At 42.9% G+C, this 19,294-nt stretch overlaps 2 protein-coding genes across 6 annotated transcripts in view; both read right to left on the bottom strand.

The window, feature by feature from the left end:
• Positions 1 to 19,294, bottom strand: part of TMEM150C (transmembrane protein 150C) — a 93,759-nt gene that overhangs the window by 33,267 nt on the left and 41,198 nt on the right. For 2 of the 5 annotated variants that reach the window (XM_054727809.1, XM_054727821.1), the window contains exon 2: positions 18,133 to 18,259. The exons of 2 other annotated variants lie outside the window; for them this stretch is intronic. The gene's annotated coding sequence lies outside the window, so the exon portion shown is untranslated. Of the gene's footprint in view, positions 1 to 18,118; positions 18,260 to 19,294 lie in introns of all 5 variants that reach the window. One more of the 5 variants, XM_054727816.1, reaches the window with a different exon arrangement.
• Positions 13,254 to 13,502, bottom strand: LOC129150466 (cytochrome c oxidase subunit NDUFA4-like; the record flags this gene model as incomplete). Its single annotated transcript, XM_054722017.1, has 1 exon — positions 13,254 to 13,502. A coding segment is annotated over exon 1 (249 nt), but the record flags the coding sequence as incomplete, so codon positions are not given.

The raw sequence follows: 19,294 nt of genomic DNA, 5'->3' as shown, positions 1-19,294 counted from the left end.
CCCCATTTCCCTCCTGGCTTTCCACTGCTCAGGCAGCTCTTCAGGCCACCTTTCTGGGTGCAGACTCTCATGACTGTGGACTTAGATCTAGATTCTCCAGCTGCCAGCAGCCCTGTGGACTTCCTTTCCACAGTTGGATGTTATGCCTGTCCCCAAGGGACACAGCCTTGGTGCAGTGCAGCTTCCTCCTGACCCTCTTGGCCCAGTGGTCACGCATCTCTCTCTCCAGCCCAGATCCCTGATCCTACCAGGTGTCCTCTGCCCTTCCCAGCTGCAAACTGTCTCACCAGCTGTGTCTAATTTGCCAATTCTGAGAGGACGTTCTCTGATTTAGTTGCTCCTTCTATCTGCTCTGGGACAAGGTGCAGGACATGTCTGCCTATTCGGCCACCATTTTTCCAGACTTATATCTTCTTTGAAGATATGTCTACTCATGTCTTCTGCACATTTTAAAATTGGGTTGTTTTCTGATGTAGGAGTAGGAGTTCTTTATATATTCTGAATATAAATCCCTTATCGCATTCATGATCTACAAAATTTTCTCCCATTAGGTGAGTTGCCTTTTTATTCTGCTGAGAGTGTCCTTTGATGCACAAAAATTTAAAATGTTGATGAAGGCCAATTTATCTATTTTTTTTGTTTCCCATGTTTTTGGTGTTCTATCCAAAAATATCACTGCCAAATCCAATGTCATGAGACTTACAGTTTTTACCCCTCCAATTTAGGTCTTTGATCCATTTTTGAGTTAATTTTTTTATATGGTACAAAGTAGCTTTGTTGGCATGTTAATATGTAGAACCATTTGTTTTTTTTTTGTGTTTTTTTTTTCTTATATTTTATTGATTTTTTTACAGAGAGGAAGGGAGAGGGATAGAAAGCTAGAAATATCGATCAGCTGCCTCCTGCACACCCCCTTCTGGGGATGTGCCGGCAACCAAGGTACATGCCCTTGACCGGAATCGAACCTGGGACCTTTCAGTCCGAAGGCCGACGCTCTATCCACTGAGCCAAACCGGTTTCGGCCAGAACCATTTGTTTAAAAGACTATCTTTACCACATTGAATGATCTTGGCACTTAACAGGCTCTTTTGCAGAGCAAAAGGTTTTTAATTTTGATAAGATGCAACTTACCATTTTTTCTTTCATAAATTGTGTGTGTTTTTTATGTCAAGCCTAAGAAGTCTTTGCCTAGACCTTGATCTTGAAGATTTTCTTCTATAGTCTTTCTAAAAGAGTTACAGCATTACATTTTACATTTGAATTTATGATCTGGTTATGTCTTTTTAAACTATAGGTCTCTATTGTCTTTTTGAATTGAGTTAGACCTAGACAATTTATAACTCATTTTCACAAAGATCAGGAAATATGTGACACTAAGTCAATCTTCTGAAGTAGTAAAGAAATCCTCTCTAATAAAATGGTAATATGCAAATTAACCATCACTCTGCTACATAAGCCACGCCCACCAGCCAATCAGGGCGAGTATGCAAATTAACCCCATTCAAGATGGCTACAGCCACAAAGAGCAAGGTTTCCTAGGTAACAGAGGAAGCCAAGCTTTCCGATAGCTGTTGCAGGCCTAAGCCTCCACTCAAGCTACAAAGTTTCAATTATAGAAGGTAAACAAATTCAAACAAATGGCGGCAGAATGGAGCTTGAGAGAGCAGGCCAGGGTTGCCGCCGGCAACAGGGGAAGCAAAGCTTTCTGCACACCCTGGCCGGGCTCACCCGCTTAAGGCAACAAAGTTTCAATTGTAGAAGGTAAATTAACTGCCACAGAAATGGCTGCCGCCCCGGAGGGAGCAGCAGGCTTGGCTCCGCTCCAGGCTACAAAGTTTCAATTGTAGAAGGAAAATAAATTCCAGATACCAGGGCCTCCACTTGGTTGCCAGGGGGCGTGGCCGGCCTGCAAACCACCACAGGCCCCTCGAGCAGGCCACCCCATGCCCCAAGGGAACCCCACCCTGATCCGGGACATCCTTCAGGGCAAACCAGCTGGCCCCCACTCCTGTACCAGGCCTCTATCCTATCTAATAAAAGAGTAATATGCAGATTGACCATCACTCCAACACACAATATGTCTGCCCCCATGTGGTCAAAGATCCTGCCCCCATGTGGACACAACATGGCCAGCAGGAGAGGGCAGTCGGGAGGCACCCGGCCTGCAAGGGAGGGCAGTTGAGAGGCACCTGGCCTGCAAGGGAGGGCAGTTGGAGGTGATTAACCCTGCAGGAGAGGGCAGTTAGGGGTGACCAGGCTGGCAGCAGAGTGGTTAGGGGGTGATCAGGCTGGCAGGCAGAAGCGGTTAGGGGCAATCAGGAAGGCAGGCAGGCAAGCAGTTGGGAGCCAGCAGTCCTGGATTGTGAGAGGGATGTCCCAGATTCGAGAGAGTACAGGCTGGGCTGAGGGACAACCCCCCGCCATGCACGAATTTCGTGCACCGGGCTTCTAGTATTCTTATAATGAAGAACATATGCTTTAGCCATAATATACCCTAGCATGCCAGGTTCTTTTGGCATCTGACCATTATGAGCCTGAGAACAGAACAGTGAGAGAGAGAGAGAGAGAGAGAGAGAGACAGTGAGAGAGAGTGTGAGTGTGTGTGTGTACATGGGGAGAAGAGCTCCCTTACCTACTTCACCTCCCACCCACATAAGAGTTAGCATGAAGACCAGAAGATCCAAGTAAAAAATTCTTTCAGGACCAGTTTCTGGTTTGTTAACCTGCCAATGCCCCATGTGACATAAATTGGTCTTTTTAACTTCTTTCTCCTTTCCTAGTAGGATTGTGTTAACCAAATAAGGGGAATCTGTTACATATACTTTTTTTGTCTAAAACAATCTAATATATCCTTCTTTTGCCCTCACTCATCTGATAATGTGACCGAAGAACCCGCAGTAGAGAAACGACCCTGATGTGCTTTCTACTGTCTGTGCTGGAAGAGGATTCCTGGAGAGGCCAGGAGATGACCGTTTGATTAGGTTTGGTTTCATAAGACCCTGAGTGGTCTGGCTTGACAAGTTGATATATTTGATTGGAGTACCTCTGCAAAGAACAAATTAATAGATCTATTTATTTAACTCTCTTCACTGCCTCAGTGTTATCTGAGAATTAAAAATTAAAACTGAGAAATGGTTCTTTCTCCTCCATCCTTCCAGGCACCATTAAAATAAACTTCCAGTCACATTAGAAAGTGTCACCCAAACGTTACCTACGTTTCCTAGCAAGGACAAGTTCCACTCCTTCCCTGAGCAACATCAGCACGGTACCTACCAGCTAACAGTACATTTTTCCTTCCCTTTGTAAGGAAAGATGGGCAGAAGGAAAAAACACTCCACACTTTCAGGATAGTTTTATCTTTGCAATCTGAGTTATACTTCTGTGTAATACTTATTCCATTGATGTTAATCTCCCAATAATATCTCACAGTAAAATACTTAGGATAATTGTTCCCGCATCCCAAATGGTAAACTACATCTGGAACAATGTCACCTAATGGGTTCCTGACAAAAGGAGGAAAAGAGCCAAAATTGCATAAACCTTCTTGAAAGGATTCTGGCATGTAGATGCAGTTTGGAAGACTCTCCTTCAAATGGCATCATTTATCCAAACGATTTGCAAAGCTGCTACCCAGATGGTCAAATCCTCCCAGAGAGCCAATACTGCTAACTCCTTGTATATTCCTATCATGCATTCTTTTCTTCCAATAGATATCAAAGTTTGAGTGATTTCACTCTCTGACACCCAATCTGTGGCAGGAGTGTGACTGCACAGTGTGAACTTTTCAGCACAGAGTCAGAGGCTGAAAATCCCAGTCTGCTCCCTGCTCCCTCTGTGACCTGCATCCTCGAGGCTCTTATTCTTCTTCGGAGACAAAATGAACTGTATCAAAGGCTTGTGGTGGATCCCACCGCTGACAGTTTGTTCCCCTGGAAGTCTTCTAGCTGCAAAAGCCCAAGAGAATACCTGGCCATTTAAAACGTACAATCTCATGGAAGCAAACAAAGTATTACTATAAGCCCACATTAGCTCAACACCTAAGACTCCAGTTACTGTAACTGATTTGGAAAAGGGGGTCATGATAAAGTTGAGGTCATATAATTATTCCTAATTTTATGATTAACTTACAAACAGATGGTCTTACAGTATAAGCTAATAAAGCTACTGAAGTCAAAGGATATAGCATACTGTTACCAATGATAATCCTTAGAGACAAACTTTCTATTCTGTCAGGCAATGATAAAACTCCAATTTACAAATGGAAAAGTAAAGCCTATTGATCATCTTCATTTACAGCTTTCAAAACTTTATTAGTGAGAAACCACTTATAATAATAACTGAAATGTCACAAAAATTAGTAATATTTTCTGGGGCTGGAAAGAATTTGCTTGTTCGGAATTAGAAGGAGTTTGCACTCCCTAAGGTGATGGTGAGAGGCGGCAACTGTTCATTGACTCTGGAGCCAGATTACCAGGGCTTGAATGCCAGCTCTGCCACTTACTAGCTATGTGACCTTGGTTAAGTCCTCTCTGTGCCTCAGTTTCCTCGTCAGTAAAATGGAAATAATAACAGTACCTACATTAGAGGATTTTTATGAGGGTTAACAATACATTGAAAGTGCTGATAGTACCTAGCATTTGGCGGCTTTGCAATAAATGTTCACTATATTCCACTGCAAGTGATGTTTGGGGTCTTCATTTTGTAATTTGTCAGATTTTGAGCTCTCTACCACAGCGATTTTTTATTCTGTTGGCAGAGCCAGCTGGAATAGAGCAGGAAAGATTAATGAGTCACACACTAATGGTTAGGATTGTCACAGTGTCTGTAAACAAACAGCATCCTTGACGTTTTTTTAACTTTCTGGGAATCTTAAGTTATTTTCCATGTGTGTCATGGGCAAATAAATGTGAAGGGCTTATGTTATTTTGTAATTCATTTACAATTATAAGTAGTAATGTGAGGACTATGTGTTTTGTTACTAAAATGTTTATAGGCCCTCAGCTATAAAACAAGAGATCTGCGATACAATCAGCTCATTATGCTGGCAGTTAAAATTTTGCTTTCATTGAACCCCAAGTTTGGGAAAGCATGATAGTTTGAGTGACCTGGTGTCACCCTAAGACTATATGGCCTCCTCTAACCAGACAGGTAGAAATATTATTTAACCTATGAGGTCAATTTTGCTCCAAAATAATTTTCATGAACACTGGCAAGAAACAATAAATTAATAAAGGATTTCTGTAAAATATTACCATTTCCAAAAGAATATGATGGTTTCTAAGTAGAAGCAATGGTGACTGGTTTTTCCCCAATGCTTTCTTTTTTAAAAAAATATATTTTTATTGATTTTAGAGAGGAAAGGAGAGGGAGAGAGAGATAGAAACATCAATGATAAGAGAGAATCATTGATTGGCTGCCTCCTGCCCGCCCCCCACTGGGGATTGGGCCTGCAACCTAGGCATATGCCCTGACTGGGAATTGAACTGGTGACCTCTTGGTTCCTGGGTCAATGCTCAACCGCTGAGCTACACCCGGCTGGGCTCCCCAATGCTTTCTTAATTTATAAAATACTTTAATTCAATTGACAGATGATTTGTAGGGATACTTTCAAACTAGTGGCCCAAAGGATTATTTTTCTCAGAAATAGATGGAATACACTGTCCTCACACCATTCATGGAGTAATCCCAGAAGGAAGTCCCTTCTACCAGTACTTGAATTTTAAACATCTTCTTAGAGTTTCTATGCCAAAATCCTCCTCAGAATCCATTTATATCTTCAATAATATTAAAAAAATATTCCCATAATGCAGACTGGTGCAGCCACTGTGGAAAACAGTATGGCATTTCCTCAAAAAATTAAAAATGGAACTCCCATTTGACCCAGTAATACCACTTCTAGGAATATATCCCAAGAAAACAGAAACACCAATCAGAAAGGATATATGCACCCTATCTTTATAGCAGCACAATTTATAATGGCTAAGATTTGGAAACAGCTTAAATGCCCATCAGCAGATGAGTGGATTAGAAAACTGTGGTACATCTATACAATAGAATACTACGCTGCTATAAAAAAAGAAGGAATTCTTACCATTTTCAACAGCATGGATGGAACTGGAGAGCATTATGCTAAGTGAAATAAGCCAGTCAGTGAAAGAAAAATACCACATGATCTCACTCATTTATGGATAATAAAAAACATTATAAACTGATGAACAAAAATAGATGCAGAGGCAGAGAAGTATTGAACAGATTGTCAAACTACAGCGGGAAGGCTGGGGAGGTAAGAGATCAACCGAAGGATTTGTATACATGCATATAAGCATAACAAATGGACACAAGACACTGGGAGGGGGGTGAGGGCATGTGTGGGGGCGGGGTAGGGGTAGGGGAGGCTGGGGGAAGATCAATTGGAAAAAAAAGGAGACATATGTACTACTATTTGTAATACTTTAAACAATAAAAAATAAATAAAATAAAAAATATTCCCATACGTGGCAAGTATAATTGCCAATCCAACAGTCATTTTTCCTCTTCTTAGCTAACAGAAACTAGTTTTATTCAGGACAGCTATGTTTTTAGCCCAAGGGTATATGTCATAGCTGGTCTAAGCCAATCATAACTATCTCATTTTCCTTTGTTGAGTCTCTTTCCAGACTCCTTTGCACCTGGCCTATGAGATGCAAGGGGAAATCTATTGTGTAGCAAGGGAAGGGTTTACATCCCTGATTATGAAAAACCTCTTTTCTTCCCACTCTCCTCCTTTTCTACTTGGGATATTGTTGTGAAAATACTGTACCTAGTGTTATGGCAACTATCATACAACCATAAGACAGCAAACATGAGGACCCAAAGCCAACATACTGAGAATGGCAGAGTAGGAGGAAAGAGCTGTCTCCTTGATAACACCATTGAGAAACGATACCAAACTTCTGATATTGTGAGCCCCAAACTTCTTGTAATGTGAATCTATTAAGTCTTTATTGCTTTACTACTGTAGGTTAGTATAGCACCAAAATCCATTCTATCTTCTTCCATTATAGCTGAGCACTATGATTACCAGTCTCCCTTTCAAATAAACATGGCCCTGTGAATAAGTTCTCTCCAATGGAATGTGAGTGAAGGCTCATATGATAATAGTATTATCTCTATATATAAAGAGCCAGGGTCATAACATCCACAATGACCAGAAGCTCGACCAAACTTCAGCTGCGCACGCAGCAGGTGAGCGGGCTGAACTGCTGACCTCTCGGAGAGAGAGAGAGGCAGGGCTGATCAGCAGCAGCAGCAGCTGCTGGTGAGGCCAGAGAGAGAAGCAGGGTCTGATCAGCAGCCAAGCCTCTCTATCTCTCTCCCAGAGGACAGCAGTTCAGCCCGCTGGCCAGCAGCCTGGGGTGGCTGCTGATCAGCCCTGTCTCTATGATCAGGCCCAGAGATAGGCCCAGAGATGCTGACTGGCATAGAAACTGACCAATCAGAACCAAATCTGGGTGATGCGTGAGGAGCCAATGGCTGCCTAGGAGGTGGAGCTTTTGACACTGACTTGCATAGAAACTGACTAATCAGAACCAAATCTGGGTGAAGTGTGAGGAGCCAATGGCTGCCTAAGAGGTGGAGCTTTTGATGCTGACTGGCATAGAAACCAACCAATCACAACCAAATCTGGGTGAACTGCAAAGGCAGAACCTAAGGTGGGGGCTGAGGAGGGGTTTTAAGGGCAACAGCTGTTTGGTGTAAGGTGTAAAAAAGTGATTCAATTTTTTAATGACCGGTTTGGCAGTACAGTGCATATGGCTGGCTATCAGTCCAGATATAGGGATTATGTGTTTTTGTCTGCCAAGAGCATCTCCTCCTTCTGAAAAAGGCCCCCCCCCCCCATTTAAGCAATCCTATACTATATAATCTATCTATACTAATAAAAAGGTAATATGCTAATTAGACCAGGTTGACCGGCCATCTTCCAGATGTCTGACTTCCTTCCAGACAAAGCCATGGTGGTGGGGGCTGAGGCAGAGGCAGTTAGGGGAGATCAGGCTGGCAGGGGAGGGCAGTTGGGGGCGAGATCAGGCCAGCAGAGGAGAGCAGTTGGGGGTGAGATCAGGCCAGCAGGGGAGGGCAGTTAGGGGCAATCAGGCAGGCAGAGGAAGTTAGGGGTGATCAGGCCCGCAGGGGAGAGCAGTTAGGGGCAAGATCAGGCCAGCAGGGGAGGGCAGTTAGAAGTGATCAGGCAGGCAGGCAGAGGCAGTTAGGGGCGATCAGGCCCGCAGGGGAGAGCAGTTAGGGGCAAGATCAGGCCAGCAGGGGAGGGCAGTTAGAAGTGATCAGGCAGGCAGGCAGAGGCAGTTAGGGGCGATCAGGCAGGCAGGCTGAGAGGTTAGGGGCGATCAGGCAGGCAGGGGGGCAAGGTAGGGGCAATCAGGCTGGCAGGCAGAGCGGTTAGGGGTGATCAGGCAGGCAGGCAGAGGGGTTAAGGGTGATCAGGCAGGCAAGTGGTTAGGAGCCAGTAGTCCCGGATTGCAAGAGGGTGCAGGCTGGGCTGAAGAATCTCCCTCCATGCATGAATTTCGTGCACCGGGCCTCTAGTATATTATATAGGAAAAGGTCTCTATTTTCTAGAGATGCATACTGAAGTATTTAGGGATCAATTGCCTCAATGTCTAAAATTTACTTTTAAAAACTTCATTAATGGGGTGATGAGAAGTTAGCAAAAGAGTGGTAATGATTATCCAACATTGTAAATACAATTAATGCTAGTGAATTGTACATTTAAAATGGTTAAAATAGCAAATTTTATTATATATATGTTTCACCATAAATAAAAAAAGTAAACACATAATCAAAAAAGATGTTCTACATCACACCATTAGAATATCTATTATCAAAGACAATAAAACCTAGAAAATAACAAGTGTTGGTGAGGATGTAGAGAAATTAGAATCCTTGTGCTCTGTGGCTGGGAATGTAAAATGGTACAGTTGCTGTAGAAAAAAAGTATGGTATTTCCTAAAAAAATCAAACAAAGAATGACCATATAATTCAGTAATTCTATTTCTGGATATACACCCCTAAAGATTGACAACAGAGGCTCATAGAGATATTTGCACATCCCATGTTCACAGTGGCATTTTTCACAATACCAAAAGCTGGAAGCAACCCAAGTGTCCATGGACAGAGAATGGATAAACAAAATGTGGTATCTACATACAATTTAAAACAATAATAGCCCTGATTGGTGTGGCTCAGTTGGTTGAGCATTGTCCCAATCACCAAGAAGTTGCCAGTCTGATTCCCTGTCAGGGCACATGCCCAGGTTGTGGGCTCAATCCCCAGTGGGGGTCATGCAGAAGGCAACTGATCGAAGTTTCTCTCTCCCTCTCTCTCTCCCTTCCTCTCTCTCTAAAATAAATAAATAAAAATAAATAATAAACACAAAGAAAATGTCTTACAAAAATCTGGTTTGTGCCAAGAAAGTATCTTGATTCTTGGAAAGAAATGAAAAAACGAAACAGTCACCTGTTTTGTCTGACTTGGAAGACAGACCAATTCTTTTTATGAAGTTATAAATTGAACCTATAACTTCATAAAAAGAATTGAAAAGAGCCTGTATATTAGTATGAATTGGCTGTTCTTTGTTGTTTTTACCAAGGAGTTATAAGAAAGAGACTAGCCCAGGTCAGAATAGACTAATTTGCAAAGAGAGATGTAAAAGTAGAGGAAGAATTTAGAAATTTGGGCTCTTAGCTTCTCCACCTCAAACAGCATGGGATTAGAGATGAGTAAAAGCATGTTGCCTTTCTTCCAAAGTCTGTGGCTTCAGAGGCCTCGATACAGCTGCCATTACATTGAGAGAGAAGCATGGAGGGCATGGAAGCAAAGAAACAGAGCAGGCTCAAGATCCATGTCTTGGAAAGGATTTGGGGAGAGATTGCTGGCACATGATCTGTTTGCATGTTAACAGATCAGAAGCCAGCTGAGTTTCTGAGGGAATTGTATTAGCAAAGCCAATAAAACCTTGTGACTGCTGTACTCTAGGCTTCCAGCCTGCACTAGTAGGCAGTGGGCTGCAAAAGCTGGATAGCCACCAAGGAGGGCACCCACTTCAGATTTAGCTAAAGAGGAAACTGAACAGAACCACCATTCCCCAAGGGCAAGTTCAAGGGACAGACAGAAGCATGGACACGGGGCCCTCCTAAAGGGCAGAACCAGGGTCTAATTAGGGAACCTCCTCCTCTGCCAGGGCAGGTGGCCTTCCCGTTCCCCTAGGATCCCAGCATCGCTATGGGCCAGGAGCTGCTGTGTGCCTGTCTTTCTCCTCTTTTTTGAATGGGGGTTTTAAATGTGGTTTTCTACTTCCTGTCCACCATTGTATATGGAGTGTGCGTATGAGTATAGAAGAAGAGATAATTTGCTTTTTAGTTCACTGGTTGTCAGACCATTAGGCCACATCCAAATCGGATGGAAAGGACAGTGCATTACCCAGAGACCATGGCTTTCAGGTGGTGCATTTTCTGGATGGGCTTGTCTGTCTCCCTTGGGATGAAGTGTGTTTCTCATGTTGGAAAGAGGGTGTTCACTAACTCTCGGTAGCCAGAAGGACTGACTGTGGCAAGACTGTTACCAGTCAATGAAAATCCATTCTCCACTTGCGTTAGAAGTATAATAGTTAGCTTGGCTGGCATAGCTCAATGGTTGAGCATCTACCTATGAACCAGGAGGTTGCTGGTTTGATTTCTGGTCATGGGCACATGCTTGGTTGTGGGCTCAATCCCCAGTAGGGGGCATGCAGAGGCAGCCGACCAATGATTCTCTCTCATCATTGATGTTTCTATCTCTCTCTCCCTCTCCCTTTATCTCTGAAATCAATAAAAAAATATACTTAAAAAGAAAGAAGTGTAATAGTTAGACATTTGGCTGCCCAGCCTCCTCTGCCCTGTGAAGTAGCCATAAGTTCCTGCCAATGGAATGTGAGCAGAAGAGACGTGTGCCACTTCCTGGCCTGGTACACACACCTCTCAAACACAAATTCCCTGTGGGCTGAGACGTCAGTGACCAGAAGAAAGAAGCTGTGCTGAGCACGGGATGGCTGTCATGGGTCCCCCACCTGGATGCTACACGAGGGAAAAAATAAACTGCACCTTTAAGCCACATAGTTGCTTAAACTTTTACTCTAGATAATAGATTCAGATACTCTGTTAGCTACAGCCCAAACATCTGATCTGATACCTCACATTAGTCCCTATAAAAGTGACAAAGTTGCTCTGTTCATGAGCTACTTGAGAGGTAAAAGGATTTTTAAAATTTTTCAATTACAGTTGACATTTTAATAGTATTTTATGATAGTTTCAGGTGTACAGCATAGTGGTTAGACATTTATATAATTTATGAAGTGATTTCCCCGCCCCCCCCATAAGTCTAGAAACACCTGGCACCATACACAGTTACTACAATATTATTGACTACATTCCCTTTGCTGTTCTTTACTATTTTTTAAATACCAACTTGTACTTCTTAATCCCTTCACCTTTTTCACCCAGTCGCCAACCCCTCTCCCATCTGGCAACCATCAGTCTGTTCTCTGAATTTATAGGTGATAATAATTTACAGAATCAGATGATACCCAAAAGTGCCAAGTGATGAGGAGGTTTCTCCAAGTGCGTGGAAGTATTAAGGCCAGGAAATGATTTCCTCACGGTAGCAGCAACCAATCTTTGACATATAATTTCTACGTATAATTTTTACAAAGGTTTTATAACTATACACACATCCTCGGAGGTATATAAAAGCTGGGTAGTGGACTGATTTTATTTTATAGATGACAATGACGTGATTACTCCCGACATGCCTGATTCAGCAGTTCTAAAGAATCTCTTCTAGACCCTTTGCTATATGCAATTATTTCATGTGATTTCCTATCCTTAAGGTAAAAAACAAATACATAAAAATCCTGTAAAGCAGTCAGACCAGGGGCTCACCGAAAATGAAACCCTTGTGCCTGGAAGTCCCTTGGTCTGAGCTTTGAAATCACACCACAGCGACCTTTTTTGGCCCACAGTCCCAGTATTAAGTGCCAAAACAAACAATGACTCATCATGATGCTGGCTGTCTCTTGCTAGACTCTGACACCAACACCTCAAGCCTGGTTCCATGAAGAGAAACAACCAAACCTGAAACCAACTAGAGCAAACAAGAAATCCCCAACGGACAGATAAATCCAGTAAGTTCAAGAGACGGGGATCTGAGAAGGAAATTCAGGTAGAGTCCTATGTGGCCATGAAATGCTAGGCTAATGCACATCAAACACCACACATTGAACTTGGATCTCCTCATCCAACAAACTGGCAGCTGCTCAGTGGATGTGTTATATCAGAGGTGATGGCCAAAATAGTATTTTTTTCATTCTGTTATTGTAGTTTCATGAGCACAAATCCTGGATCCAGAGTCTCTGGTTTCAAATCCAGGCTCTGCCACTTAGTTGCTGGATGGCGCCGTGCAAATTGCTTAACCTCTCCAAGCCTTAGTTTTCTCATCTATAACTCAGAGATCATCACAGTACCTACTTCATAGGGCTTCCATGATGATTAAGTGAGTTAACACAGAAGGCTCTTTGATAAGCACATGGCACGTGCTGAATAACTGCATGCCTATTATCATTCATTGTCTTTATAGTTTCAGATATACACTAATCAGTGTAAATCCCAACACAACACACCAACATGATTTTGTATATTGGAAGGGGAAATATTTCCTGATGAAGTGGAAAATTTGGCAGCCAGCTTCTGGAAGACCTTCATTCTAAGCATCTTTATTTTATTTCTTTCTTAAAATATTTTTATTGATATTTAGAGAGAGAGGAAGGGAGAGGGATAGAAATATCAATGCTAAAGTGAAGCATCCATCGGCTGCCTCCTGCACACCCCTTACCAGGAATCAAACCAGCAATATTCTGACACCCAACTGAGCCACACCAGCCAGGGCCGACACAGCTTTACAGTAAAACATTTCATTTAAAAATCTGGACCTTCCGCCCTAGCTGGTTTAGCTCAGTGGATAGAGCGTCGGCATGCGAACCGAGGGGTCCCAGGTTCGATTCCAGTTAAGGACACATGCCAGGGTTGCGGACTTGATCCCCAGTAGGGGGTGTGTAGGAGGCAGCCAATCAATGATTCTCTCTCATCATTGATGTTTCTATCTCTCTCTCCCTCTCCCTTCCTCTCTGAAATCAATAAAAATATATTTAAATAAAATAAAATAAAAATCTGGACCTTCTTTTTCAGTTTGCTGTAAACTACATTCACGGAGTAGAAGTTGGATTGATCATTGGGAACTAGTTTGTTCCAGGGTTCTGGGTTAGTTTTTCTGTCCCAGCAAACATCTGGATTGAATAACGCCAGGCACAAGATACTAGCATACAGCGCTGCCCCAGGACCTTGGGCTCCAAGAAATACAAAGAGGGGGATGGAGCTCGGATGCTTCCTGGCCTGACCAAGGATCTGGCGGAGCATGGCTGTGGCAGAGGGCTCTGGCCTGGAGGCAGAGAGAAACAAAACGGCAAGGCCCGGAAGCAGGTAGTCTGTGCAGGGAGCATAAATGGCTGTCTTCCTATCACTGATGCCCATCCCATTTGTGGTCCCAAAAAAGACCGCAGATTTATTCTAGCTTCATGGTGACTGCTTAGGAATTCAGTGAGGAACCTGGGTATGAATGACCTTGTACAAAGACCCTTCAGTCTCTTAGACATTATGCTGATGACTTCTTTGGAAGGACAGACAAAACACAGGAAATATACCAGATCAGAGGTTGTTTGTGGAGTCCAGACTGGTGCTGAAGAAGGTCGTATGTCACTGTGTCCTCCCCATGTCTAGAAGAATTAATCAACACCTCAGAACCCGAACTCCCCCCAACACTCAGAACCATCACATCGCCGAAGCGAAAGCCACCGAAACCGGGGACTCGTAAGTGTAGTTAACTGCCTTCCACACCGTTGGAGAAAGGTGACCTAAGGCAGTTCCTCATTTCCTACAGTTCCCTACAAAACACCACCTGGAACAGACCTACTATGTATCCATCTTCTCTATCTTCCTCCATCCCTCATCCCCACAGATGATGTCACTAGGTGTTCATTGTAAGCACTCAGAAGGCTACAGGATATAAAGAAGGATGTGCCTGCAGAACTGGGAACAAAATTAGGAAAACCAGAAAAGGTGGCTTTAGTGAAGCAGTAACATCATGTAATGCATTTGAACGACTTACAGGTCTGCTGCTAAGAGGGCTGGCACGTGTCGCAAGTCTCAGCAGAGACTGGCATGAAACTGGACTTCTACACAGCCCAGTGTGCTGGCCCCCATTGTGCCCACTGGTGGCTCTCCAAAGGCTCCAGGGACCAAGGATGCATTGACTCTGTTCCTGGGTTACCTCTTCCGGACACTGCCATCCCCATCCATGTTCTGAACACACTTCTCTTCCAGAGGAGTTCTCTGACTGGGACTTGTGAGCTAGCCTGGTGTGCCCTGTTCTTGTTCTCTCACCAAAATCCACAACTGACCAAGGCCAAACAATGCGGAGAGATCACAATGTTAGAGATCCTTGAAATGGTTGATGTGATGGGAGTAAGCTCCAGTAAAACATTACAGAACACATTCTGGAAATCAGCTATGGGTCAGTAGTATCCTCAATTTTATTTCCTGATGAGTCCAATGACAGATTTACAAAGATAAAGAGATGCTTCTAGGTTTCTTTGAGGCGCACAAAAAAAAAAAAAGTTTGGCATCTTAATACATGAAATCAAAATGTGTACTGTTCTGAGAGGCATCAGATAGACAATTGTATGACGCTGAGCACTATACATAATGTTCAAAGAATGAAAAGAAAGAGTGGGTTGGGTCAAAATTACCTACTTTATCAAAACACAGGTAAAACATAACCATAATTCAAAATTAGGTTGCAGAAGATAAAGTTATCTCAGAAGAACCATTTTCTCCTTTGATTTCAAAAAACACACACACACAGAAAAACTAAAATCTATTTTTTCCCTCCTCCAAAGACATTCATTTAGGTACACACAGTACATTTCTAAAAAAGAGAAGTGTGTCCGGGGAGCTCTGCATTTCACCCTTTTGCTGTGAATGAATAGCCCATTTCTTTTAAATTGCACACAAGTTACTTGAAGCTTTCTCTAGTGTTCCAGAAAAATATCCAAGTAATTGTCTTCATTATTATGCTTTTCCTTATTTATATACCCACTAAAAAACTGTACTTACATTCACTCAACAAGTATGGACCAAGTGCCTTCCCTGGTCGGGTATTGTACTGGGGAGTGGGGAAGGTACAGTTATAAAGAGGCAAGGATTCTGCCCTTAGTGTCTAGAGGAGGAGACTGACACAATGAAATAATTGCCAATGCCGATGTAATAACCTTCACAATACAAACAAGCTCTCTCCAGGCCAAAGCAAGGCATGCATAACCCCACCCGAGGAAGCTGAGCAGAGATTTCTAGAGGACGTGACATTTAACATGGTCTTGAAGGAATTCACCAGCCAGACAAAGGCAAAAGGGCATTCTGGGCAGAGGGACAGCTTGAACAAAGCCATGGAAACATGACTGGATGGTGAACCTATTTACCAGTGAAGAGGATTTCAGTGTGGCAGTGGTACTGGGGGAGCAGGAAGCCAGGCAATGTCCCTGGAGACACTTGTATCCTGAACCAAAGAATAGGGACATCCTAAAACAGCTGAACTCAAGAAATATTATGGGGGTGCGAGATGAAAGCAGAAAGAATTCTTGATACATTTCATTCTTGAAAACAGCTGAGGTGGCTCGCAGTACGCACCTATCAATGAATAGAAACCCTTCCATTTATTTGGATGAGGAAATTTTTGTATTTGGAGTAATGTCAGTTTGGGTTTGGTAATGGAGAAAAAATGATTGCATTGATAGGATACATGGATTTTGTTTTAAAAGAGAGGCATGTCAATGAAAGTACATTCTGGGGATCCAATCAATACTGAAATTGGGTAATAAAACCAGAAGAGACTATTATTTCCAAATTCTACGTCAGTTATTTTTCTTCCGTTAAAGTGTCCACAAACCAGAAAACTCAATTAAAGATGGAGAGAGAAAATGAGACTGAAGATTTACAGGAGATAGATTCATGAAAACCCAATGATAATCAGGATAAAGAAAGAGATTAGAAGGGCTCTTTAATGAGAGGATAACATTCTATTCTTGGTTCTTTATTGTTTAACAAACATAAAGAGATATTCATCCAGTCCTTTTTCTCGGGCAGTAAAATGCTTAACAGCTTCTGATTATGGTTACAAAATGGCTGTGGGTGGACATCAATCTGTCTTTTCATGGCCCCATAAGAGAAGCCCCTAAACTCTGCTACAAGAAAGCCCTACATTCACTTTAACCTCATCCCATTCCTTCCTGCTAGGACCTGAGTGGGTCAGGAAGCTGGGGCTCCAGTCATTGCACCTTGGGCTTTAAAACCATCTTTGCTTAAGGTCCAGTAGAGCAGGTAGTGGAAAAAAGCTGCAGAGCCCATTTCTTAGACAAACGAAAGAACTTTTAAAATAATTTCTTTATTGATTAAGGTATTACATATGTGTCCTTATCCCCCCATTACCCCCCAACCCCCCCACTCATGCCCTCACCCCCTTGTTGTCTGTGTGCATTGGTTAGGCTTTTACAGGAAAGTGCAGGAATGCATTTGGAGTTGGGGCTGAGAAGACAAGGGCAACTACATTTTAATCCAAAGAAAGCATAAAAATAAGTAGAGCAAAGTTCTTCTGGCAATCAAAGCTGGATCCTACATGATAAATTGGCCTGCTACTTATTTGGAGGGCAAAGGATTATTGAGCCTTAGAAATCAATCTGTCTGGGAAGTATTTCCTAGGGAAATAACAATACCAGTAACAACAATAACAATGATGAGCTATTGGCAGCAGTTAATATACTATGTGCCTAATCGTCTGCCAAGTACTTTACATGAATTCTCTTATCAAGTCCTTACAACAACTCTATGCGATAAAGACTATTATTGCCACTTTATAAATGAGATACAAAGGCTTACAGAAGTTTAATATCTTGCTCAGGGTCACACAGCTAGTAAGTAGTTGAGTCCAAGCTCTTGCCCACTACATTCTACTAAACTCTATTATTCTTTATTACACTCACTACTTACCAAAAACCCCAATTAATTACAACAGATGGATGATGTTCTAATTAATTAAATATAGATGGCTTTGCTCCTAATTCTTATAAATAATCTTTCTAAAATCAGTAAAGACCATATACTCGACATAATTATCCCTTTCACTGATGATGGGGGTCTTCTGTTGAGAATCATGATTTTGTCTCCCCTGGGATATCCTAGTCTCCCACACAGAATTGTTTTTAAAAAACATATTTTATTGATTTTTTTTTAAGAGAGAGAGAAAGGGAGAAGGATAGATATAAATATCGATGAGAGAGAAACATCATCGATTAGCTGCCTCCTGCACACTCCCCACAGGGGATTGAGCCCACAACCCAGGCATGTACCCTGACTGGGAATCGAACCGGTAGCCTCTTAGTTCCTGGCTCAATGCTCAGCCACTGAGCTACACCGGCTGGGCACCCCCCACAGAATTCTTATCCATCTTTCTTAAACCAATTCCATTGCCAGCCAACCCAGGAAGGGTTTTCCTTTATGTTTTGTAGCTCGAACACATCTATCTGCTGGCTCCCTCCTCAATGTGGGACAGTCACAGGGCCTGTAGCTGCTCCCTTCTCCAACATCCTCCTTCCACTGCCCTGACGGCTGGATCAGGAGTGTATTTAGCTCCAGGATGAAGGCACCTGCTTCTCTGGGGGAAAGTCTATCTCATCAGGGTTGGAGACAGGAGAACTGACTCAGTTCTCGTCTGTCCCCATGCATTCCAGTTCATGCTTGTGAGTTCTACTGTGTGGGTGTGGATCCAGTTTTCCTTTGGTTGCCCTTTTGCTCTATCATTCCCTCCCCACATGTTTGTCCACTGGAGTTCAAGCTCCAGCATAAAAGTGAGACAACAGCTTTGCACAGATGCTTCAACAGTCTACAACTACATAAGTTCAAATCCCTTAACCAATCATACATACATATATCTATATACCTATACCATTTGTGGTTCCACTTCTCTCTTTGAACCCTGAGTGATAGATATGAATAGGTGAAAGCTTGAATCCAATGAAAACACTGCTTTGGGATGGTAAGATCTCATTCTGATGATTTATTCATACCTAGAAACCAGGTTTGAGGAAGAAAAACAAAGGGTAAGTAGGGAGTGAAAGGGATCACGGGAGCAGAAAAATAAAAGTAATTTGTGATAATGTAACATATGTCTACTTCATGCCAGGCACTGGAAATATAAAGATCAATAATAAGCCTAGGCCTTCTAATCTATGGGGGAGGAAGGATTCTAAAGAGCAACTATAATAGAATAAGTGCTATATAATTGGCATGAATAAAGTACTATGGGAAAACAGAGGAGGAAGTCATTAATTTTGTCTGAGGGGATTGGGGAGGGCTCTGCAGATGAGGTAACATTGAAGGTAACGCTGGGCCATGAAGGAGGAATAGGAAATTCACTAGCACAGGCATTCTCAAACTTTAGCAGGCATACCTCACCCGGAGGGCTTATTAAACACAGATTGCTGGGCCCTAGCTCTGGGTTTCTGATTCAGTAGGCCTGAGAATTTGTATTCCTAATAAGTGATGCTGATGCTACTGGCCTGGGGACCACACTCTGAGAACCACAGCTCAAGTGAAGAAAAGAGAGGCTGGAGGTGGTCCATGCCCTATACACAGCTGGGCCAAAGTGAGAGAGGCATAAAAAATCATTCACAACTGTTTTTTTTCCCCCTTCCCACAGTCCTCCCTCTTGTTCTCCTTTCTCTCTATTTCTACTTCCTTTGCCCTCTTTGCTCACCATCTTGAATGAATCAAGTTTTATGGTGTCTTGGATGGAGGCACCAAAGTGGTGATGTTCAGAAGGAAGGGGACAACCTAAGGCTGGAGTTCAGGAAAACAGCGGGGCTGGATATATTGATGTGGGAGTCTAGGCAAACTGGTGGTAGAGGGAGCCATGGACATGCAGGGGAGACCTCACTTAAGGAGAATGTGCAAAGGGAGCACATGAGCAAGTAGGAGGGAAAGGAAAGAGAGCAGAACAGAAGAGAGCTCAGCAGGCCAGAGGATGAGGAGCACCGGGAGTAGGAGGATAAAGGGAATGCTGCAAAGGAAAACGAGTAGGAATAATCGCCAGACAGGAGAAG

Source organism: Eptesicus fuscus, chromosome 2 (assembly GCF_027574615.1).
Source record: "Eptesicus fuscus isolate TK198812 chromosome 2, DD_ASM_mEF_20220401, whole genome shotgun sequence".
In the NCBI taxonomy this organism is placed as follows: Eukaryota; Metazoa; Chordata; class Mammalia; order Chiroptera; family Vespertilionidae; genus Eptesicus; species Eptesicus fuscus.
The sequence above is the reverse complement of the archived record's forward strand: the minus strand, read 5'-3'. Positions and strand labels throughout refer to the sequence as shown.